The 24,350-nt window shown below is 47.9% G+C and overlaps 1 protein-coding gene across 3 annotated transcripts; it reads right to left on the minus strand.

Moving 5' to 3' along the window:
* Positions 1 to 7,063: 7,063 nt before the first annotated feature.
* On the minus strand, positions 7,064 to 20,183 carry SLC4A9 (solute carrier family 4 member 9). Of its 3 annotated transcripts, none has more exons than XM_036312633.1 (22): positions 19,969 to 20,171; positions 19,469 to 19,629; positions 19,068 to 19,181; positions 18,586 to 18,641; positions 18,291 to 18,448; positions 17,957 to 18,044; positions 17,495 to 17,649; positions 17,144 to 17,260; positions 16,808 to 16,982; positions 16,508 to 16,641; positions 16,103 to 16,365; positions 15,173 to 15,231; positions 14,531 to 14,719; positions 14,302 to 14,415; positions 12,966 to 13,127; positions 12,660 to 12,838; positions 11,870 to 11,942; positions 10,407 to 10,475; positions 9,966 to 10,139; positions 9,293 to 9,448; positions 8,834 to 8,934; positions 7,064 to 7,244 (listed from the first exon to the last, which is right to left on the minus strand). In XM_036312633.1, exons 1-21 carry the CDS (start codon positions 20,169 to 20,171, stop codon positions 8,881 to 8,883), a joined length of 2,853 nt encoding a protein of 950 aa, XP_036168526.1. In that variant the 3' UTR covers positions 7,064 to 7,244; positions 8,834 to 8,880. The 3 variants fall into 3 exon arrangements, with proteins under 3 accessions (XP_036168526.1, XP_036168529.1, XP_036168528.1); XM_036312636.1 differs by lacking the exon at positions 7,064 to 7,244 and adding an exon at positions 7,854 to 8,463 and having other exon boundaries at positions 19,969 to 20,183; XM_036312635.1 differs by lacking the exon at positions 7,064 to 7,244 and adding an exon at positions 7,854 to 8,463 and having other exon boundaries at positions 16,103 to 16,218.
* Positions 20,184 to 24,350: the final 4,167 nt, after the last annotated feature.

Here is a 24,350-nt window from a genome sequence, read left to right on the forward strand (position 1 = left end):
ACATTGTAAAATCCTTCCTGCCTGAGAGCCTTTGAACTGATGTTCCCTTTGCCAAAACTGCTTCCACTCCATTCCCTCTTCCCTATTCCTATGACTGACTTCTTTTTGTCATTCAGGACTTCGCTTACGTATTATCTTTTCAGAAAAGCCCTCACTAACCCCCAATCTAAAGTAGTTACTCACCAAATCCTCCCCCTTTATCACATTAGCCGATATTATTACATGACTAGAGGACCGATGCATGAAAATTCGTGCAAGAGTAGGCCTTCCTTCCCCCGGCTGCTGGCACCAGCTTCCCTCGGCACCTGGGACCTGGGCTTCCCTCCAGCCCCAGCTTTGTCCGGAAGGACATCTGGTCTAATTAGCATATTACCCTTTTATTATTTCAGATATTATTATTATTATATCACTGTCTGAAGTTATTTTGTGTATATATTGTTATATTTATTTATTTTCTGCATCCCCCTATTAGAATGGAAACTCCAGGAAATCAGAGATTTTGTCTCACTTGAAACTGAATTCCTCCACATAAAACACCGCCTTGCATATAATAGATATTAAATATGTATTTAATGAATGAATGAATGAATGAATGAATCAGTCAATCAATCAAATATTTGTTCAAACCCTAGACAGTCCCTATAGGAGGGATTCAGCACCAAGAAGAGAGGTAAGGAGCAGTGAACTGGCCCTCAAACCAGGATTACTTTCCTTGTACTCACCTTCTCCTATTTTGCACCAGTCAGCAATTCCTCCATCCTTTTATTCAAAAGTTTTCCCCAAACCCTCCTAGCATCTGTCAACATTTGAGAAGTAGATACAGGCACATTCCTGCCTCCTTCAATCTGTGCTCTGGATTGCTCTTGGGAAAAATGACCAAAGATGTCTCTGACCATAGTATATATGCACAAGGCCCATTTGCAAATACAAAAATCTACATGCTGGAAAACATGAGGCAGTGGATAAGGGGGCTGAAGAACACAGAACTAAGAAGCTAAGAACCCAGAATCTCAAAGAGCCTAAGAATTCATATTATAACAACTTCTGATTCTAATGCCCACAAAAGTTTGAGAACCATTGTCCAACAGTTACAGACTAGACAGGAGAGGGCCTAGGTTACTGATGGAGAGATTTTCAATGGGTTTGGAAGGCTCTAATAACCCTCTGTACAGCCCTGAGTCTTTTAATTAAAGATCTTAAAGAATGTTACAAGCATCAATTAACTCTAGCAGTACCCTAGAATCTAGGCTTTTGGTCCTGTTTTGCTGACAGAAAACTGAAGCCTATGGGTTAGTGCCAGGAAAGAAATAGCTCAGGCTCACATGGCCTGGACAGAGCAAGCTAAGGGCTAAGTTTGAAGCCAGTACTGACCTCAAAAAACTTTTCCTTATGGAAGGGGTTCCCAGTCCATGTGTACCATGCTTTTACTGCAGGCAGATTTGTCTGGTTTCTTGTCACTCAGGTCTCAACTTAAAGGTCACCTCCCCAGAGAGACCTTCCCTGAACATCCATCTTAAGTAATGTCTTCCCCCATTTCCTATCATATCACCCTGTTTTGTTTTCTTCTTTTGTTAATCCTCACCCAAGGATATTTTCCATTGATTTTTAGAGTAGAAGAGAGAGGGAAAAACAGAGAGAAACATCCTTGTGGGAGAAATACATTGATTGGTTGCCTCCTGCACGAGCCTTGACCAGGGTCTGAGCCAGAGAGGAGCCTGCAACCTAGGTATGTGCCCTTGATCAGAATTGAACCCAGGACCCTTTGGTCCACAGACCGACACTCTCCACTAAGCCAAACCGGCCAGGGCTATTTTATTTTCTTTAGAGTACTTGCCAGTATCTTATTTTTTGCTTATTACTTTTCTCCTTCACTATAATATAAATTCCATGAAGTCAGAAACCTTATCTGATACAACATCGTCCATGTTGAGTATTTGTTGACTATTTAAATAAGTAAATCTAAATGAAGATTTTCCAACAATATGTAGATGCTATTGAAATAAGTAAATATGCAAATCTAAATTTAAATGATACTTTGGAGATGTATTTCTTTTAGTAAGTAGATACTTAGACTATCGTGTTAGGATCCTTCTTTATAACATTAAAAAGGGCCATCAGAATTTCCATTTTTGTCATTGTATGTATTCAAATTTCTGAACAATCTCCTAACTAAAACAATTAAAGTGGTAGGTTAAATGTAATTTTTAATTTTAAAATTCCCAAATGAGCCCTAACCAGTTTGGCTCAGTGGATAAAGCGTCGGCCTGCGGACTCAAGGGTCCCAGGTTCGATTCCGGCCAAGGGCATGTACCTTGGTTGTGGGCACATCCCCAGTAGGGGACATGCAGGAGGCAGCTGATCGATGTTTCTAACCCTCTATCCCTCTCCCTTCCTCTCTGTAAAAAAATCAATAAAATATATATATTTTTAAAAATTCCCAAATGAACTAGCAAAAAAGTAAGGAGTTAGAATGACCCCAATATAAACTGTAACCAGAAACACTTCTCCTTGAAACATTTCTTTATTTCAAGAATGACACCATGTTCTCCTGGTTTTGGCTTCCATGTCACTACCCTGTCCTCAGGCTCCTCCTTTCCTGATTGCTTCTCAACCTCTTACCTCTTAATACTGGAATGTTCCAAGATTTGATCCCTGGGTCTCTAACTTAATCCACAACCTTCAAAATCTTATCTAGTCTGTTTTAAGTATAATTTAGATACTAATAAACTTACAAATTTTTATATCTGATTCAGATCTCTCCCATGAACTTCAGATTTGCATGTTCAGCTGCCTATTTGACATCTCTACTTGATTGTCTAAAAGTCATCAGACTGCCGTAGCTGGTTTGGCTCAGTGGACAGAGAGTAGGCTTTCGGACTGAAGGGTCCCAGGTTCAATCCCTGTCAAGGGCACATGCCCAGGTCGTGGGCTCAATCCCCAGTAGGGGGCATGCAGGAGGCAGCCGATCAATGATTCTCATCATTATATTTCTATCTCTCTCTAAATCAATAAAGATATATTTAAAAATTGAAAATGAAAAAATTAAAAGTCATCATACTTAAAATGCCCAAATGTGAACTTAGTGAATGGCAATTCCATTTTTCCTGTTGTGTAGGCCAAAAACATTGGAGTCATTCTTGACTTCTCTTTTTCTCAGATCCCAAATGCGTAGAGGGAAGGAAATGGAAAAGAAAAAATAGACAAAAATAGCTCAATCAATCCAAAATAAGGTCAGAAAAATATAAAAGGGAAAAGAAACCAAAAAACAGAACAATAGAAAGCCAAACAAAACAAAACATATTAGCCCTAGCCGGTTTGGCTCAGTGGATGGAGCGTCGGCCTGCGGACTGAAAGGTTCCAGGTTTGATTCTAGTCAAGCACATGTACCTGGGTTGCGGGCACATCCCCAGTAGGAGGTGTGCAGGAGGCAGCTGATCAATGATGTTTCTCTCTCATCGATGTTTCTAACTCTCTATTCCTCTCCCTTCTTCTCTGTAAAAAATCAATAAAATATATTTAAAAAACAAACAAACAAAACATATTAGTAATTGTTCTAAATGTACTTATTTCTCTAATTAAAAGCTGGATTGTTAAATTGGATTAAAAAAAAATCTAGGGTGGGAGGAGGGCTTGCAGGAAGCAGCCAATCAATGATTCTCTCGTTATTTATGTTTCTATCTCTCTCTCTCTCTCTCTCCCTTCCTCTCTGAAATCAATAAAAATATTTTTTTTTAAAAGAAAAGTCATGAAAGCCCGGCCTGCATGGCTCAGTGGTTGAGCACCAACCTACAAACCAGGAGAACACTGTTCGATTCCCGGTTGGGGCATATGCCTGGGTTGTGGGCTCCATCGCCAGTGTGGAGTGTGCAGGATCCTCATCATTGATGTTTCTATCTCTCTCTCCCTATCCCTTCCTGTCTGAAATCAATAAAAATATATATATTTTTTAAAAAGTCATGAAATATATAGAATATTTTAAACAACACAATTAGTAGGTTAGCCTAATAGAAGAGTAGAAAATTATTCAAAAAATTGGATTATAAACATTTTTAAGCATACATGGAACATTTATTTAAAAAATGACCACATGTGAGACCATAAAGTTAGCCCCACAAATCTTTAAATGCAATTAAGTTAGAAATCAGTTACAAAAAAGATAATTAAGGGGGGAAACATATCTTTGGAATTTTTAGGAATGCACTTAACTTTTGGGTCAAAGAGAAAATCATGTAAAAATTAAAAAATACTTAGAAATGGCAATGAGAATAATGTACCAAAATTGTGGGATGCCGATAAAGGAGTATTTTGAAGGAAATCTATAGCAGTAGTAATTACTGCTATAGATTTAGGAAATAACTAAGGCTCAAAATAGTGAGCTAGATTTTGGAAAAACAGAATAAACCTAAAGAAAAATTATAGGGATTACTAAAAAGCAGAAATTAGTAAAGTAGAAGAATATTCATTAGAGGAGATCAACAAAGCTAGAAGTTAGCTATTTGAAACTACTAGTGAAATAGACTGACTTCTAGCAAGAGTAACCAAGAACAAAAAAGAGAATGTACAATAATATTAAGAATGATAAGGGAACCATATCTAAATAGCTAAATGGGCTACATAGATTAACTAGATAAATAATATAATAACTTTATGCCAATAAATATGAAAAATGAAATTAATAGATTTCTAGAAAAATGCAATTTACCAAAACTGGCTAAAAAAGAAATAAAGAGCCTGAGAATCCTATAACTTGAACCTAAAACTGCTCTAAGAAAAATAATGTCTTTAATTAAAAAAAAAAAAATCCACCCTAGCTGGTTTGGCTCAGTGGATAGAGAGCATTGGCCTGTGGACCAGAGGGTCCCAGGTTCGATTCCGTCAAGAGCACATACCTTGGTTGGGTTGCAGGCTCCTCCCTGGCCCGGGCCTTGGTCAGGGTTCGTGCAGGAGGCAACCAATCAATGTGTTTCTCTCACATTGATGTTTCTCTCTGTCTTTCCCTCTCTCTTCCACTTTCCCTAAAAAGCAATGGGAAAAAATTCTCGAATGAAGATTAACACCAAAAAAATAAAAAAATAAAAAAAAATTCTATAACTGTCAAAGAATTTGAATCAGCTTAAACTTCTACAAAGCAAGTATCAGGTTCAGATGGTTTCACCAATGAGTCAATAGAAAAAATGGGTAATTGAACTGTGGTAGAATCATACAACACAGCAATGGAAATAAACAAACTATAGCTGCCTACATCCACATGTTTGGTTCACAAAACAATGTTGAGTGAAAGAAGCAGTCACAAAAGAATTCATATACTATGATTCCATTTATATAACATTCAAAAATAGGCTAAAAAAATAAATACATAGAAATATATAAATGTAGCCCTGGCCAGTGTGGCTCTCGGTTGGTTGATTGTTGTCCCGATTGATGTTTCTCACATCGATGTTTGTCTCTCTCTCTCCCTTGCGCTCTCTCTAAAATCAATAAAAGCATATTTTAAGAAAAATACATTAATGGGTTTGTAACTATAAAGAAAAGCAAGAAAATAATTACCATAAAATTTAGATAGTGTTTACCTGGAATTGGGGATGGAATCTGGGAGGAACAGAGGGGCTTCTGAAGGGCTAGAAATAATCCTGTTTTATAACATGGGTGTTGGATACAGAGGTGTGCTTTTATCATTACTCTTTAGATTCATAACTAGGTATATACTCTGGAGAAATTCTTGGATTTGCCAAAAATATTTATCTAGATACTATATATATATATATATATATATATATATACTAGAGGCCCGGTGCATGAAAATTCATGCGCTGGAGAGGGGGTCCCTCAGCCTGGCCTGCCCCCTCTCACAGTCTGGGAGCCCTCAGGGGCAGGAGGTGACCCGGTGATCAGGGGAAGGCAATGCCCCTATCACACCTCTGCTGCTGCCACTGCCAGTAGCGCAAGCCTTGGCTGGCCCTGGATACCTGAGTCTCTGGCAGCCCTGGGCAGCTGGGCAGCCGCCATCCGAGGCTTGCCTGTGCCTCAAGCCGGCTCTGGATGGCTGGGGAAATGAGGGTGGGTCCAGCTGCACTGTGCTCCTGCCGCCCCCCCAGCTGGGCTGAAAGGACTGTGGGATTCTGGCAGGGCAGAGGGGACTGGGTGCCGCTGTCTTGTGGCTATGGGCACTGCCATCTTTGTGATGGTGTGACGGTCAATTTGCATATTCCCTCTTTATTAGATAGGATATAAAATAAAATATCTAGATAAATGTTTTATATATATTTATATTATATTTATATATGTATGTATTATATTGGCTGTTTATAAATATATATAAAATGTCTAGATATATATGTGTATATATATATACTATATATGATACCTTTTTAATTTAAAGGTTATTATTTTATGCAGATAACAAAAAAAGAATGAAGTATATATGTATATGACATGGGGAAAATATACAATGCATATTCAGTAACAAGCATGTTAAGGAACTCAGCAGTGTAATCCCATTTTAATAAAAATAGTTATGTGTCCATTGAAATAAATCTGAAAAATATACACTAAAGTGTGAATACTGTTATCTCTAGAATGGTTTCCATTTCAAAATTGTACAGTTCTGTGGTATTTCTATATTTTTTAGTAATCTCATTTACTTTTGTGGTTAAAAAAATAGCATTGTGTTTATATTGATTTTAGAGAGAGAGGAAGGTATAGGGATAGAGATAGAAACATCGAAGAGAGAAACATGAATTGGCTGCCTCCTGCACGCCCCCTACTGGGAATCAAGCTGCAACCCTGGCATATGCCCTGACTGGGAATCAAACCAGTGACCTCTTAGTTCATGAGTAGACACTCAACTGCTGAGTCATACTGGTTGGGCAAGAGCATTATTTTTTTTTAATATATTTTTATTGATTTCAGAGAGGAAGAGAGAGGGAAAGATAGAAACATCAATGATGAAAGAGAAATATTGATCGGCTGCCTCCTATACACCCCACATTGGGGATTGAGCCAGCAACCTGGGCATATGCCCTAACTGGGCATCAAACTGTGACTTCTTAATTCATAGGTTGATGCTCAACCACTGAGCCACACAGGCTGGGTAAGAACAGTATTTTTATACTACAGGCCTGGTGCCGATGAGAGCCGATTGGGGGTGGGGCCGGCCGGAGTGAGGGGCTGCAGTTGTCCTGGTCGTTCCAGTCATTCTGCCATTTGGTTGCTGGGCTTTTATTATATAGGATGTTTAAAAAAACCTGTTTAAAATAGGAGGAATACTTATTTTAGAAAGAGGGACTTTGTCTCTCTTTTTTCAAGCAGAGAAGAATTCCCTGACAATCTACCAATTCTATAAAAGAGAATCTGTGAGGACAGAAAGTTCAAAATGGGAAAGACTTCTGGACTCAGGTCCCTGTAATGGGTAGAGTGTGAATGGGGCCTGGTCAGTTCCTCCGGCTTACAAGCCTCTCCTAACCACAAAGCAAACCTGCTTGTTCCCTGACACTCTCCAGCCCAGCTCAGGAGGGTGACTGAGGTCTTGGCCAGCTGCCTTTTAGTCGTGACCCATTGTTCCAGGTTCCCAGCTGACTGAGCATCTGGCAGTTAAGCCAAAGGCCAACAATGTCCTGACTTCCTGAGTAAACACCTGTGAACTGAGAGAGGACGTGGTAGGGTCAGAGCAAGTGTTCAGGGACATAGTAGGGCAAAGAACAAAGCAAAGCCTTGATAGGGCATAAGGAAAGCCCATGAGATCTTATTCTGGGCCAGTCATTGAATCTCCCTGGAACCCCAGAATTTTCTGTTGCAAGTGGTAGGCTTTGGAGCTCTGAGAGGCATGGAAAGGAGGGTGTTCTTTGGCCCAAAAGAGAGTTCAGCTTATGGGGAGAAGTGGGGGGTATTCCAGGCTTTGTACATGTTGTGCCTCAGCTTGTCCTGGCTAGCTTCTGTTCATTTTTCAGATTTCAAATTATAGACCACTTCCTCTTAGAAGTCTTCCCCAACTCCCACCACCCCCCCTTTACCACCCTCCAAGAAGGACGTAGAGGCCTCTGCTCACACCGCCCTTGCTTTCCCTCACCCAGCACTATCCCACTCTAACAGTTACCTGTTTGTTTTTCTCGCTGGGATTTTAACTTCCTGAGGTCATGGACCATGATTGTCTTAACTACTGTATCTCTAGCACCTAGATACTCCATAGGTACTCAGAAAATGTTGTGGGGTGTGTTTTATTCAATTTGACTTGAGAGAGAGATTTGTTGTTCTACTTATTTATTCATCCATTGGTTGCTTCCCGTGTGTGCCTTGAACAGAGAGCAAACCTGCAACCTTTGCATAGGGTTGGGATGCTGTTGTAACCAATTGAGCTACCTGGCCAGGGCAGAAACTATTTTGATAATGGATGAATATAATGAAGGAATGGCAGAGAGGGCAAGTGATAGAATCCTTCCACTTGTCTGAAGTGTGGTTCTCAGCAGCCTAGGAAAGAGCCCCCAAAGGCAAAGGAAAGTTTCAGGGAAATTTATCCTCCCTTTTCTCCTCTCCTCTCCTTTCCATTCTTCTGACATTGCAGCCCTCCCTTCCCCACCTCCCAACGCCACATCCAGTTTGGTGTGAGCTTGAGCTCCCTCTACTGGCCATACGTTAGTGGCCGCAGGGAGCCAAGCCCAGGTAACCTCATTTGTTTTTCCTTCCCTCTACCCACTTCTGGACTCTGGGGTTCATGAGCGATTGAAGCATGAAGAGGAAACAGGGCTAGTCAACACACTGAAGGTTTCTTTGGTCTGAGCTCTCATTCCCACCCCCATTCTCATTCTTGACACCAAGGGGACTTCCCTCACACCCTCACCTCATGCTCAGTTTCCTGGAGTCTCCACTCCCAGATTCCTACTCCAGCTAATTCACAGAGATATTGATTTCCGGAGCTTTTGGTTGATACATCAGCTCTGACTGTGGAACAGAGATCTCAAGATGAGTTGGGAATAGACAAAAAAAGGCAGAGACAACAGAAAGAAAGGGACCCTGAGAGTGAAAGGATATAAACCCACATTGAGACAACACAAAGATCAGGGTTGTATCCCCAGCCCTTTCCACCCTCATGGGATTATAAACCAGGGCCCTGCCTTAAGAAGGAAGATTTCCCTCGCCTTTTCAGTGTGCCTATGTCAATACAGAGCTAAGGGGAGTGACTGTATTGACCAGATCTTCAGGCTTAATAGGGATATTGGACTTTAGGGACACCTCCTGGACGACAGTGCATCCCCCACCCCTGCCCCCTGCTCCTGAGAGGGCCCATCCTGGAGCTCACATCTTCACTGTCACTTCCACTGAACGAGTACTCTGGCTCCAGCCCCTTCTCAGGGGTGCTCCTTTCCTTCTCTGGCATCAGCTCATCAAGCCAGAGAAGTTCTTGTGGTGAGAAGACCCACTCCAGTGCCTTTCGGACCCCCACCAGGCCCAGCAACTGCAGGGATAGAAACAAAACCCAGGGCTGTCAGCAACAACAGGAGGAACATGAACAACAGTAACATTTATTCAGCATTTCCAATGTGCTAGGCATTGTGTGTTGTTTAACTGAATGCTAAGACACTCCTCTGAGTAGATATAATAATTACTCTGCCATTGTGCGGAGAAGGAAACTGAGGCCCTGAAAGTTTAGAGACTGGTAACCAGATTGGTCCTATACAAAGGACCAAAAGTGATAGCATCTCCTTTCCCAGGGCCTCAGTTTTTTTCTGGGCTCTCTGTCTCTCCCTGTGGTTGCTAAGCCCAAAGAGGCTGGGAAAGGAGTTGAATCAGGTATCCCAGGGCCCATCTGTTGGCATCCCTCGGCCATCTTTATTTGTCCGAGGATTCCCAACCAGGCACAGCCAGGGGAAAAGGAAAGAGGGAAGAGTCTTCCTCTTATGGAAGCCTTGGCCACCCTCCCAGGCTCAGAGTCTCTCAGGAACCCCCCAGGATGCCACCCAACCCTGAGTCACCATGATGGGAAAGATGATGGCTGCAGGTGTAGACTTGATTATCCAAAGCAGACCCAGGCAGGCAAGCTGGATGGCTGTGAAGAGGTGGACCCTGCTCAGAGGCACATGCCTCAAAAGCAGGAGGTCTGGCTGGTGTTTTGCTGGCATCAATAAAAGCTGCACCCTCTTGGTGAACTAGGGGAACAAGAGGAGGAAGAGAGCAGGGTGTTTAGGTAGCCTGGAGAGTGTCACTGTTAGCCATGAAAGCTCAGCACTGGGGCAGTCAGAGACTCCCTTGGCCCCCTCCTCACCCAGAGCATGGCAGCAGAATCCCTCTGCCCAGAAGAAACAGGAAGAGGACTGGGGGGGGGGGGGGCGGGGGGGATTGGCAAGTGCAAGCAAGAAGTACCAGCAGGAAAGGAAAGGAGGAGTGGGGTTTCATGGTGATTTTAGGGGGCTCACCTGAATGCTGCTAATTGCTGCCACCCCCATGTACAGGAAGATGCCATAGAGCACAGGCATTGGGATGAACTGGTAGAAAGAAGTGGAGAGCCAGCAAGGGAGTTGAGCTCTGCCAGCAGCCCAGGTGTCCCCCTTGGGCTCCAACCCCGGCCTCTAGCACCCAGCATCTAAGCCTACCCAGGTTTATCTCTTTCTTTCCCACTTTATGTGCCTGATTAATGAGAATCTTCACATAAATCAGATGCGGTAAATTCTGTAATTGTCTCCATTTTACAGATGGGAAAATTGGGTTTCAGAGAGATTTGGTAACTTACCCATTACCTAGCTGACCTCTCCAATCTTATCCATCACTTTCCTCTCTGCTTTCTCTGTTCCTGCTATGCTGACCTCCTTTCCTTCCCTCAACACGCCCAAGTTTATTTCTACCCCTTGCAAGGCCTTTTGCTTTGCTATTTTCCTCCACCTAAAAATGCCCTGACTTCCTTCTCACTACTCATGACCCACCAGAAAGGTCCTCCCTGATCATTTAAAGTAGAGCCCTGGCACGCAATCACCTTATTCTCTTTTACTTCTCAAAGAAGTGATCACTATCTGAAATTATCCTGTTTTATTGTTGTTGTTTTTCACGTCTCCTCTCACCAGACTGCAAGGGTTGGAGGATCTCTTTCGATCACCACTCTATCTCCAGTCCTGAGACTGTGCTTGGCATAGGGCTTATGCTCGGTAAATAGCTGCTGAATGAGAGTCACCTCGTTCGTAAGCTGCTGATCTGGTCCTTCTGGTTCTTTCAACTACTCCACTCTCACCCAGCCTTGGTGACCTTTCCCTTCCCTAACCTCTTGTGGTCCTGCCAGTGACTCCTGTGGGCCAGTCTCCACACCCTCCTGACTGCTTCGCTGTCTTGGCTTGTTGAACCTTTCTGCTATTACTCGTTAACTTTTGTTTGTGTGTGGGTGTTGCTGGCAGGTGCTTGGTTCTACATTCCTTTTCAAGACTCTCCTCTCCCCCCCTTCTCCCAGGTGCCTAGCACAGCCTTGCACACAGAAGGTGTTCTTTAAACATATGGTTCTGGTGAGGAAGAAGTGAAGTGCTTTTGCCGCAAGGTTTTTGTGGGGTGTGATGATCATACTCTGAATCTAAGGCTTGTTGGGAGGCTGGAGCGAGGGCAGCGCTTGGCCTTTGTGTGTGTGCGGGGGGCCTTCCTACACCCTGTACACTGGGTAGAAAGCCTACTTGGTAAGAGTTTGGGTTCTCAGATCTGAGAAACTAGCTCTCTCAGTGACCTACGTGAGCTACTAAACTTCAGGCTCCTCATTTGTAAAAGCCACATGCATCTCAGGGTTAATGTGAGGATTGAATGAGGCCAGGTATGGAGAAACATGCACTAAGTGTTCAGCCCATGTCAGTTCTTGTATTTATGATTACTACCCTGCCCCTGACGCCAGCCTGCCTAACGAATGTACCTTGAGTATAGGTGCCAGGAAGATGGAGATTCCTGTAAGGATGAACACCACCAGGCCTGTCAGCCTCTGCTCCCTGTGGGGGGAGGGAAGAGTTAGCCAGGGTCTGGGGGAGCCCCTGGGGTGCCCAGGCTGGAGACCCAAGCCAGACACCACTATAGACCCTGGCAGGGGGGAAATGGAGGGGTCCCACAACTGTCGCCTTAGCTTGGGGTGAAAAACTGGAGAGGAAGGGGCAGGGAACTTCAGTATGGGGGCCCCAGGCCTCTCCATCAGTTCACGCTCATAGTTGCTCTTTCTTTTCTTTTTCTTCCTTTTCTTTTTCTTTGTTGTTGTTGTTGAAAAATTAGCAATTTCTACACTGCCATAAAGACGTTCATTTCAGTGTACAAAGTTGATTTCACAGACTTTGGACAGATTGTGTCTCCAGCAGTTACAAAATTGTTTTTGTGGTGTTTTACCTTATAACATCAATGAGGTGCTTCCATATTGAGTGGGTTCATTAGGTGGCACCTCACCCTTGCTCAGCCCTGGCTGCCTCCACCCTTACTTCAATGATGCTCCTCTTGAGGCCCTCCCAGTCCCATGGCTGAAGGAGGAGAGGGAAGACCTGACACACCCATCTCCGAGCCCATTCACCCTCCCCATTCACCCCACTGCGATGATCCTGGGCAGTGAGAGAGCCCTCTGGAGCTACCAGCGAACTTACGCTGCCCGAATAACTCTGCCTTGTCCCTTGCTCCCCCACCGTACTGCCCACCTCTCATTCCAGCCCCCTGAATACCGGCCTCACCTGATGCCCAGGAAGCGGGGGGGCTCCCCCAGAGCACAGGCTCTGCTCTCTCTCCGAAGGCTGTCCATGTGGGCCAGGGAAATGACAGTGGCTGAGACATACCAGGGAAGCCCAAGCGCTGATGTGAGCAGCATCAGCAAAGCCACACAGAAGAGGTCCAGGTGGAAGCCAGCTCCCTTCTGCAGGTGGTGGTGGGGCAATTGGGATGAAACTAGCCCTCTGGGGTGGGAGAGGGGAAACCTGGAACCCACCCTGGGGCTTCTGTCCCTTGGTCCAGGGGTCTAGGGTGTTCCCGGCAGGCCTCACCCGCAGTCTATATTCGGCACGATTGAGAATGACCGCTGTGATCTGCTGGTCCATGAAGATGAGAATAGACAGCAGCAGGGCAGGCAGAGCGGCTGCCACACTCAGCCACCAGGGGTTGGTTCCAAAAGGTGACACCAGCCAGTCACGCCCAGGTAGTGTGGGCTGGGGGGAGGACGGTCCATGGACATATTGGAGAGGGTCTCCCAAGAGCACCTCGCCTGTACACTCCAGCCTTGGCATTCTTCCACAGCCTCCCTTACCACAGCCCCTCCCCACCAAGGCCCTGGATGCTATGTGGGAGCAGTGTGTGTGTGCATAGCTGGTTCAAAGCATCCCAGTACCTTAAGAGAGGGCAGAAGGAGGGGAACCAGCTAGGGGGTTGGGCTGGAGCCAGGGGCTCTGGACTTTGGTTCTCTTGGGCCCTCCCTCCCTGCAGGAGGAGGAGGGCGTAGCGAAGGCCTGCCCGTCCTTCTTAGTGTACCGAGCTCTCCTCCCTGGGCACCCCCTCTCAGCATCCAGGGTGGGGCAACTCAGGCTCAGACCTGCCTTGATCTGGGGCAGGGGCAGGGCTGGGTGTGTCTGCGTCTGCTCTGATTATAAGCGTCTGTGTGGGGGACAGAGCCCCAGATGTTGTCTTGGGTTCTGAGTCCCTGAGGCTGCCTGAGTTGGAGTCCCCCTGCTGTCCTGTCTTAGGGGAAGCTGGAAGGGAAGGTTCCAAATGCACAGAGTGTAGGTGCCAAGGTGCTAAGCCCTGATCTCTGCACTGTTATGCCTAGAGAGGGAGCCCCAACTTCACTGGATCAGGGCAGGCAACCTGGGGTCAAAATAGAGAGTGGGGAGTAGTGGAATGGGTAGGACCGTGCCAAGGGTAGGGAAAACCATGACAATAGTGAGGTCTGGGTATGTGTCAGTCCCAGCATTGTGATAAGTGCTTTACACTATTATCTGTAAACCTCAAAACACCAAGAGTGGGAACTATTGTTATTTATTTCCATTTTATAGATGAATAAATTGAAGATCAGAAATGTGGGTTAACTTGCCTAAGGTCACACAGCCAAGAAGTGGCAGAACCAGAACTCAAACCCAGGCCAGCTGACTGGAAGGAACCCGTCCTCTTAACTCCATACTATAATAATAGCTACTGAGTATTCTCTGCTTATTATGTGTCTAGAGCAGCAACTCATTCATCCTCACAACTCTGTGAGGCCATTATTATTACTATTTCTATTTTACAAGGGCAAACAGAAACTTAGAGGAGGTGAAATGTGGAATTTATTCATCTTCCCCCTCCAAGGTCCTGTCTGCTGGCCCTGCTTCCCCCTCTCCCAGCTCTCACCTTGAACTCTCTGGGCACCGTGAGCTTTGGCGTGGCTAGGCCCAGGAAGGCATCAAGGCCACAGCCCAGCAGGATGGCCAGGACCGAGGAGAAGTCGCTGAGTACCTTGCGCACCTGGCCACACAGTGGACACTCAGTCAGGTTCAGGCCTGCCATCACCCGTCCCATTCACAGGCAGGGCCCAAGGCCAAGAGCTAGTCCTCTCCCACAGAAAGAGAGTTACACTCACCACAGATGGGAAGAAGCGGCTTGTCTTGACATGCTTGAAGGCCATGGCAAAGAGGAAGGAGGCAAGGAAGAGGAGGAGGGAGAAGAAGGCGATGTCTGGGACTGTATGACAGCCAGGGCCACGAGGGTGGCCTCCCTGCCGGACGCACTCAGGTGGAGGCAGCAAGGACGCATTGACCAGGCCTAGGTCCTATATGGAGTGGTGGTCAGGGGTGAGGTTATGGGCGCAGGCAGCACAAGCATCCACTGATGCCCCGTGAGACACCGAGGGCCAAGGACAGGGGGTTCCCCAGCCATAGCAAATGGCTGGGGCTCAAGTGATCTCTGAGGGTTTCTCTAGCCCAGTGATGGCGAACCTTTTGAGCTCGGCGTGTCAGCATTTTGAAAAACCCTAACTTAACTCTGGTGCCGTGTCACATATAGAAATTTTTTTGATATTTGCAACCATAGTAAAACAAAGATTTATATTTTTGATATTTATTTTATATATTTAAATGCCATTTCAAAAAGAAAAATCAACCAAAAAAATGAGTTTGCGTGTCACCTCTGACACGCGTGTCATAGGTTCACCATCACTGCTCTAGCCTGTGGGATAAAAAGAGCCCGGAACCACTGACTTATTCTTCCCAGGAACAGGTCTCACCGTGCTTAAGAGGTCCTCTCTGTCTTTTGTCTTTGTCCTTGTCCACTGAGACTCATTTCCTGGGAAGCAGAGAAGAATTTGGGTGTGTGCTCCGCCCCCGGGAATCTTCTCCAGCCCCTCCGGAGCCTAATCTCATGGGTCCAGCGGAACCAGAAAGTTCTGGCTCATTTGTCTGCTGACTCCAAGAGCTACCATGTCTGCTCCTCAGGACACTGCCTCATGCCCTGGCTCCTTCAAATTCTCTACTTATCTGTATCCCTGGTGCCCAGCACAGGACTGGCCAGAGCAGACGCCCAGCAAACATTTGCTCAAGGGGTGAGCATACAAATCCACCAGGGGCGGAACTGGCCTTGTTCACGCCTGGCGCAGAGACTGGCACTCTTGAGGGGACACCTCTTTGCCAGTCCTGCTGTTTCCGTCATGTGGAGGGATATAGGCAAGTGTAATCCTCTGAGCTTCTCTCCACCAGGTCAGCCCCTCGGTCCAAGGGGAAGAGCAGCCATTTATTTGATTGGTGAGTTTGGGATTAGAAACTGGGTGTGCCTGGCCCGCCCTTTCCTCCCCTGCTCTTGGGAGTAAGCTGCCGGCACTTGCACCTAACTGCTCCTCTGGAGCAGGACAGTCCCTTTTCCAGTGTGGCCATGACCAAGCGGGTGAGTCTGCCTAATGTGGGTTTTATTGTTAGGAAGCTCATTCACCCATAGATATCGCCATGTTCTTCGATCAGCATCGTCAGAAATAAAGACGGTATTGGGCCTGCTCTGTGACTATTTTCACCTGATTTAGAATCGTGGTGGGGGAGGTGCTGCGGTTGTCGGGTAAGTACTCAGATTTTTGCTGAATGTAACCGGGGAGGGGGGACAGCAAGGAGACACCCTCTCCCTCCTTATCCTCCCTTATCTTGCCAAGCTCCCTATTTCCCTCACCCACCTCCAGGGTCTGGGTACTGGCAGAAGCAGCCGTAGGCGGGAGAGCCAGGCCTCTGGATGGGATAGGCACGGGTCAAGCTCAGCATTTTGCCCACGGCGTCATAGATGAAGATGAGGCTGATGAGGGCACAGAAGCCTTCCTCGGTGAATCGAGTAAAGTAGCGCACCAGCACACTGGCCTCTGTGGCCACCAACACCAGGCAAAAGGTGGCCACCCAAATGCCCACCCATAGGCGGAAGGGCAGGTAGTCCAGGCTGTAATCTCTGGGGGGTGAGAGACAGGCAGGGCTTGGCAGGGCCATTCTGCTCCCCACTTAACCCAGGTCAGGTGCCCCTAGAGCCAGACAGTTCCACCCTCCCCTTCTGACTCAGCCAGGATCAGGCCAGTGAGGTGAGGGAGTCCCACCTGCTGAAGGAGAAGAGCAGGCGTTCAAAGACCAGCACTGGCCCAGTGCTGCTGAGGATGGTGAGGGGCTGGCCGGCCATCAGGCAGAAGGCAGCTCCTGCCACCGCTGTGCCCAGGAAACTTTCCAGCACCCCCTAGGGGCCAACATGGGGCCTTGTCAGCACAGGACCCTGGAGTCCTCAACACAGGAACCCAAGCTCCCAGGGGCATCCACACCCACCCATAGTCCCAGGGAAGGGCGAAGTGCATGGCTGCGGGAACACCAAAGCTTGTGCGTGTCCCTTCCACATCCCTACCCACCTGAGCACCATCGGTGGCTTCTCCCAGCAGCCCCCCAAAAGTGATGGCGTTAGTGATGGTGGCCAGGTAAATGTAGAGCACAGCGGAGAAGCACTGAGGGTGCAGGGCGTCCAAGAAGTCACTGGGGTACCACAAGGCCTTCCTCCGGACGTCCTGGACAAGGCCCCCAAACAGCCTCCCGCCCATTGGTCGTCAATGATACCGGTTTCCACCCCCCATGCTCCTCTCCCCACTACTGCCCCTGAGCCCCTGTCAGTGAGCACACACCTCTGTGCTCCCGGGACCCCTTCCCCCGCCCTGGACACCGATCCTTACTCCTACCCCAGCTCGCCTCACCTGCCCATCCGCTGCAACTCCGGGCTGGGTGCCTGCGGCGGGTGGCCGTGCCTGTCCTCGGCTGGAGATCCACGCCGGGCAGAGGGGCCCTTGACCTCCTGCATTTGCGAGGGGACCCTGAAGGGAAGGGAGCCCCAGGTGACTGAGGGTCTCCAACTAGCCGCCGACTGGGAGCCAAGTTCATGGCGCCCTGCCCCCTGGTGGCTGCTCGTATCCCTGCGGGCAGCCTCCAAATTCCAAGGTAAGTAAGTCCCGGATCCTTTCCTGGAATCCCATCCCCTCCTCAACAGCGGAACTGGACCCAAGACTGTGGGGAGAGAAGGATCTATATGGGATGGCTACCCCGGATACCTTTTGTGTTGGGAGGGCAGACATTTAGGCGGGGGAATCCGGGCTGTGGGGTCCCACCGGCCTGGCGGGAGCACTGTCACCTCCTCTAGGAAGGCATCCAGGGCTGCCAGAAGGTCATAAAGGTTGCAGGCCCGTCGAACTGACCACTGGAATTGCTGGGGACAGGCACAGAGAGGCAGCAAATGCATATCTGAGTTCCCACATCCATTTTCACAGTCTCAAAACTAGACACATGCGTCACCTAGGCAGACCAGTCATTCAAGCATTCGTCCACTAATGCAGGCTTTCAGTATCTGCGGGGTGCCTATTGTGCTAGGTAAGGGGGCGACAGTGGTAGCCAAGGAAACTCCAGTCCTCGTGCTCACACACACACAGCCACTCTCTGCCTCAATGCTGTACTTAATACACATAGAGTCCACACACACACGTACACACGTACACACACAGGCCTGCCCCGCTCACCGGGTCACTGAGGAGGACCGCCATCGCCCGGCCCATTTCATGGTAGCTCCTTCCCAGTGTGGGGGGACCGAGGAGGAGGCAGAAAAACCTGAGGAAGGAACCGCGCCCCAGGGAGGGTCAGAGGCTAATATGCCATAAGGCAGTCCTGACTTCTGACCTCCCTACCAGCCCCCATACACCCACTTTCCTGCCCTGACCACTAACCCCTCCCCAGGCCCTGGGCACCATCCCCCACACACCCCAAGAGAACTGGACCAGAGATCTCGCCATCCCCTCCCCAGTAACGGCCCTTCTCTGGGCTCCAGGATCCCTCACCCCCACTCCGCAGCCTCACCTACTGGGGAGGGGCACCTCAGTAATGGGCCCCAGCACCACTGGATCCCGCAGTCGCACAAAGGCCCCCAGTGGCTGTGCCAGGAAGCCCAGCTCTCCTGCCAGCACAGCCCCGGCCTCAGCCCCTGGAGGCAGCTTCTGTCTCAGGGAGTTCAGACGCTGATGGGGGTTCAGGGAGACACAGAGGGTGAGAGCTTATTTGGGGAGGGGATGTTGGCTGATGAGGAATCCAGTGGAGGGTGGGCCCCGTTAACCCTGGCCCCTGTCCCAGCCCTGCCCTAGGAAGCGCCGCAAACCTGCTCCTTCAGGGGGGCTTCCTCATCGCGGGAAGACTGTCTTGGATGGGCAGACCCTTTAAGACAAGATTTTGCAGTGATTAAGAGCATCGGCTTTGGGAATGGACCCGCCAGGACTCCCTGACCAGCTCCACTGACAAGCTCTGAAAAAGAACACATCCCCCCTCTGAACCTCAGTTTTCTCATCACGAAAATGGACATTATTATGGTACTACCGAAAGGGTGCTTGTAAATATTAAATGAGAAGCTCCTAGTGCAGTGCCTACCAAGAACACACTTTCACAAAGCTCTGGCTGTTATGATTCAAGCCCCTCCGTTCTCCCCTCATCATTATTCCCACTCCCTCTCACCCATGAGTCCTGGGTGGAGGGTGGAGGTCTAAGCCAAGGCTAGGCCACTCCTGGTCCAGGAAGGTGCAGGGGGGATCTGGGAACCTCCCATTCTAGGATTTGTGGTTCTGGGCCCAGGGATGGGCCTCTTACCCCAGCAGGGCCTGGTGCTTGTGGTCTGGATGAGGTGCTGGGGTCTCTGCAGCAACAAGGACTGCAGCTGCCCTCTCAGCTCCGGGCTCAGCGACTCCACTCTGGTCACCTGCTCTGGGAAGCAGAGGTGGGGCTCCAACCCTTTCCTGAGAGCTCCCTGCCCCCCAATTCTTCCCCTGTCCCCTCTGCCCAGGTCACTTTCCCTCCTGGGAGTCTCAGGGAGTGGAGGAGCCAGGGAACTTCTCCTTTGCTCTGCTTTTCCATCTCTTCCTTGTGACAGGGATGGGTAATCCCTAAGGTGGGTGTGGTGGGCCCTGGAAAATTCCAATACTTTTGGGGGAAATCTGAGGGAAATGATGGCATGGCTACCCGGGTCCTCCCTACAGAGGGCCCCAGCGTACCCACGAGCTCCAGGAGGCTCTGAGCCGGGCAGTCCAGCAGGACAAGGCCCTCCATGAGAAGGCTGCGGAGCTTCTGCAGGCTGGGCAGCGCCAGGGTGGGCACATGGGGGGCACTCCACCGGCCCCCACCCATCTCCAGCTTCTCTTCAAACAGCACCCACCTGCAGTGGAGAAGGGTGGACAGTGTTACTGGGGGCACCTCCCCAGGTCCAGGTGGGGACACAGGAGAGTCAAGGAAGGTAAGTTGACGAGGGAGACGTGACCCCAGTGGTGCAGAGTATGCCCTCCTTTCGCAGTCACCTCTCATCTGGGGTCTTGGGAAACTCAAAACTAGACCAAGGAGAAGCTGAGCATCAGAGAGGGTGGGGACCTGACATGTGGGCAGAGAGGAGCTTCTGATCGGGGGTAAGAGCACCCCCTACAGGGAGAGCTGGGGTCATGGAGGAGGCCCCAGCTGAGGAGGGGGAGGACCCCGTAAAACTGGCCTGGGTTTCACTCACCTGCCTGTCTCTCTCCACTCTAGCGCCTGGGGCCAGCCGAGCAGCTCATTCAGCTGAATGAAGAGCAGAGGGTCCTTGGGTACCCCAGTGTCTGAGGAGCCATCCGGGCTGGGGCCAGAGCCTGGGCCGCTGTCCAGCTCTCCTGTGGGCACATTTTCCTGAGCACTGTAGACATCAAACTCCTCCTGGCCCGGCAGCTTCATCTCGGCGAGGCTTGCGCAGCCTTTTGGAACTGGTACAGTCTGGGGTTCTGAGTCCAGGAGCCCCTGGACTGGCTGCATTTATAATGTACCCCCCAAGCAACACAATACAAACACAGCAAGGCCTGCTGACTCCAGAGCCAACCGGGTTGCCTCCTCCCCTGCTTGCTTTCCCCATCCCTGAATGGCCTGAGAGTGCTTGTTAGGGTAGCCTGAACTCTCCCAGGCTCTCCAGAAACGTCCTAGCTGGGGCCAAAAGTACTGTGTGCATTTTTTGTGGGATCACGCCTGACCTCACAGTATTTTGTGTAAATAAATAGGAGTAAATTGTTGGCCTGGGTCTGAGAATTGACAGGGCCAGATTATGCTGCCCCCTATTTTGTATCAAATAAAAACACCAAATACTCAGAACTGTTTTGGTTGTCACCAACACACCCTGAGGGCACTCAATAGGACAAACAGAGACCTAACTAATAACTGGGTCTATAGAAGCCAGGCAGGGTAAAGGAAAGAGCAGGTAGAGGCCCTGCCCATTAAGTGGGCTAATGGTGGAAAGTGGAAGCAGTTCATGAAGAACATAGCGGCTGAGTCTTACATTCTTTGTCAAACAACACCTGGATACTTCACAATTTAACTATGTCCTTGGGGTCTGCCCTGATAACTGAACCCCCTGGTGAAGCTGGAGGAGCCAGCTAGGGTGTGTGTGTGTTTGAAGGTGTTCCTGGAGCTGAATGAGCAAAGGAGAATGTGGGATATTGTCAAGTTTTGTTGGCTCTACCTTCAGGCCCAGCATCCAACCACATCGCCCATCTCCAACACGACTCCCCTGATCCAAGCTGCTAACATTTCTCCCCTGAATTTTTTTAATAGCTTTCTAAGCTCTTGCAATAATCTCCCTGCTCCCATTCTTTCTTCCTTGCCCAAAGTCCATTTTCTTTTCTTTTTTTAATGTATTTTTATTGATTTCAGAGAGGAAGAGAGAGATAGAAACATCAATGATGAGAACGAATCATTGAGCGGCTGCTTCCTGAACTCCCCGCACTGGGGATTGAGCCTGCAACCCGGGCATGTGCCCTTGATCAGAATCGAACCTGGGACCCTTCAGTCCGCAGGCCGACACTCTGTCCACTGAGCCAAACCAGCTAGGGCCTAAAGTCCATTTTCTACACAGCAGCCATAGGGCCTTTCAAAAGCCAATCTAGCCACATTAGTCTTGTACTCAAAACTCACCCAATGCCTTCCCATTACTCCTAGAAGAATTAAAATCTGCCATGGCCTACAAGTTCTATAGTCTGGTCCCAGCCCACCTTCCTGGCCATATCTCATACCACTCTCCCTTTGCTCTCTGCTTTCCAACCACACTGGCCTTTGTTTGTTTTGCAAAGCCTGTGCCTGCCTGAGGGCCTTTGCGTAGCTCTTTTCTCTGCAAGGAAAGCTTTCCCCCAAACCCTCACATGACTGGATCCCTGTCATCTGAGTCTCATCTCAGATGGTATCTATTCAAGGAAACTTTACTTTTCCATCCTGTCCTGAGTTTCCCTCTTGAGTCACTCTTCACATTTCTCTTGTTTTATTTTCTTCCTAGCAGTTACCACTGTAATAACTGCCCCGGTTATTTATTTGTTTATCGTTTATTGCCTGCCCCTCAACGCACACACACTGGACTGTACCATCCACAGAGCAGGTATTTTATCTATAATCTCTACCGCTACCCCTAGAGCACCTAGTGGCTGGCCCTCAATAAATACTTGTTCAATGAGCGCATAGAAAGGGTGGGGCTGGGGAATGAGATGCGTTTCTCGTGGAGGCCACACGAGGGCGCTATTCCCCCGCTGACCGGATCTGTAGGGTCGGAAGTGGGGGGGCGGGGGAGCAGGGGCGGAGAAGGCCAGAGGACAAGGGAGGGGTCCTGGACCTCCAGGGATCCTGGCCCACAGCTGACTGACCTGATGGGATGGAATGGGGTGTTGGGGGAGCGCAACAGGGATGGGGAGAGAGAGCTGAGCAGGCTCAACTGAATGTGGGCAAAATCCCCACTAGATACCTGGGACCCATCTCCTCCCTGAGAAATGGGACTCACGTTAGCCCTCCCACCAACCCCAGTCTGGACTTGGAGAGATTTGCCCCAAGTCCAAGGAGCTCACAGGGCAAGAATGAGAGGCGTGAGTCACTATGATTATTGCCAGTTGGGGACAGGGTGCTGAGTCTGAGAGGGGAGTTGGTTTCAGTCTCAGGAGGAATAGAAACTGGTTTAGGGCCTGAGAGGGCCTGGAATCCTGTGACCACCCGCTTCGGGAATGTGCCCCAAGCTCAGGGGCAACTCAAGGAAGTCTGAGGGGGACAGGAGCATGGGCTTGGTGTGAATACCCCCTCACACACACCCCCTCCCTTCCCACTCCCCTACTCTTGCCAGAGTTCAGATGGTCTGTCTTTGCCCTCTCTACGGCCCCAACTACCCTGGCTCCCAAGAATGCCCGTGGGTAGAGGGCCACCATGCCTCCACTCTCCCCAGATCCCACTTCCACTTCGAGGGCCCTGAGTGCCCTGAGATGGGGAGGTTGGTGAGGATACAAGGAGGAACCCAGAGGTCTGCCTGTGGGCACCAGCAGTCTCCCAGGCAGGGAAGGTGTGCTGTGTGGGCAAGCAGACCTGGGTTTGGGCACCGGAAAATAGCCTGACCCAGGAGTTTTAAGACTGGGGCCTCATCCTGGCTCAGTCACAGACTTATTGGGTATCCTTGAGCAGAGCCCTTCCTGAGTTTTCTTATCAGCAAAAGAGGAATAATAAAAGTACTTACTTCATAGGCTTTATTGAATGAAATAATGCACATAAAACAGACCTTGTACATAGAGTGACGAAGAAAGAAAATATTACACACTGAAATGCCATTGTACCCAACCATGGTACTAGGCACATATCTTATGTAATCCTTAGAACGGCCTTAAAAAGGCTTTTAATTTTTAAAACTTATTTAACTTATTTTAAAATTATTTCTGTGAGTCTAATTATAGAAGAAGAAATATAGAAGTTGCAAAAAAAAAAAAAAAAGTACAGAGAAGTCTCCAGCTGGTACTTTTCATCCAGCCTCCCCTATCATATATAAGGATAGCACAATATCAAACCCAGGAAAATGACATTGGTACAATTCTGTTAACTAGACTATAGGTCTTATTCAGATTTCATGAGTTTCTACATGCACTCACTTGTGTGTATCTATAGTTTTTTGAAATTTTATCACATGTATCGATCACTTACAAGAAGCTGGGCCTTGGTGTTCTCATCTATAAAATGGGGTGAAAATACTGTCTTCCTCAGAGGACTGTTGTGAGAATTAAATGAGATAATATATGTAAAGTGCTCAGAGTAATGCCTAAAATGTAGTGAGAGCACACGATAAATTTAAATGCTTATTTAGAAAAAGTGTTTTGAAAAGTGATTTAAAATACATAAATAATTCAGAGTTGTTATAGAAAACATAGAAAATGTCCATTAGAGTAAAAAGAACATGAAATAAAATTTTCATAATGTCCTTACCCCCAAAATAACCACTGTTAAGAATTTTACCACAAATTTGAGGTAGATTTTGCTATTCCCATTTTATTGTAAGAACACTGAGGCTCAGAAAGGTTAAGTAATTTGCTACAGTCACTGAGCTTATGAGTGAGGAACTGAGATTTATTTTTTCCCACCCATTTTAAACAACTTTATTAAGATATAATTCACATTTCATATAATTCACCCATTTAGTATATACAATTCAATGTTTTAAGATATATTAACAGAGTGTGCAACCATAATTGCAATCTAATTTTAGAACATTATAATAGGCACCTCTGACCTAGACTTTCAGACTGAGGAGGTGTTGGGAAGGCGACGGCAGGTACATACAGTGTGACCACATACGTATGTGGCTTTTGAGTTTTACACTAATTACACTCTCCTTACTTCCAGAAAAGATTTAAAGATAACAAGAGGCATAGATACAAGTAAACGTTAAAGAACGATTAAATACACCCATAATGAAATCAAATTGGAGAAGAAAGAAATGATGGTCTTCAAAATGCTGGGCTAGGAATAATCACTGCAAATGAGCACTGAAACGTAACTGTGATCTTCCTGGCAGTGAGTTCATCAAGGGAACACAAGAATTCCACGCCTGTCATTCGTTAGTAAAAGGAAGTG

The sequence above is a fragment of the Myotis myotis genome, unplaced genomic scaffold (assembly GCF_014108235.1).
Source record: "Myotis myotis isolate mMyoMyo1 unplaced genomic scaffold, mMyoMyo1.p scaffold_m19_p_6, whole genome shotgun sequence".
Lineage (NCBI taxonomy): Eukaryota > Metazoa > Chordata > Mammalia > Chiroptera > Vespertilionidae > Myotis > Myotis myotis.

Excerpts from the sequence above, each read along its gene's own strand:
- SLC4A9 (XM_036312633.1), bottom strand. The coding sequence starts at position 20,171 with ATGAAGCTGCCGGGCCAGGAGGAGTTTGATGTCTACAGTGCTCAGGAA. Across the intron at positions 19,630-19,968 it reads GAGTGGAGAGAGACAGGCAG|GTGGGTGCTGTTTGAAGAGA; the intron begins GTGAGTGAAACC and ends TCTCCACTGCAG. Across the intron at positions 14,720-15,172 it reads GAGAGGACCTCTTAAGCACG|GACCTAGGCCTGGTCAATGC; the intron begins GTGAGACCTGTT and ends CACTCCATATAG.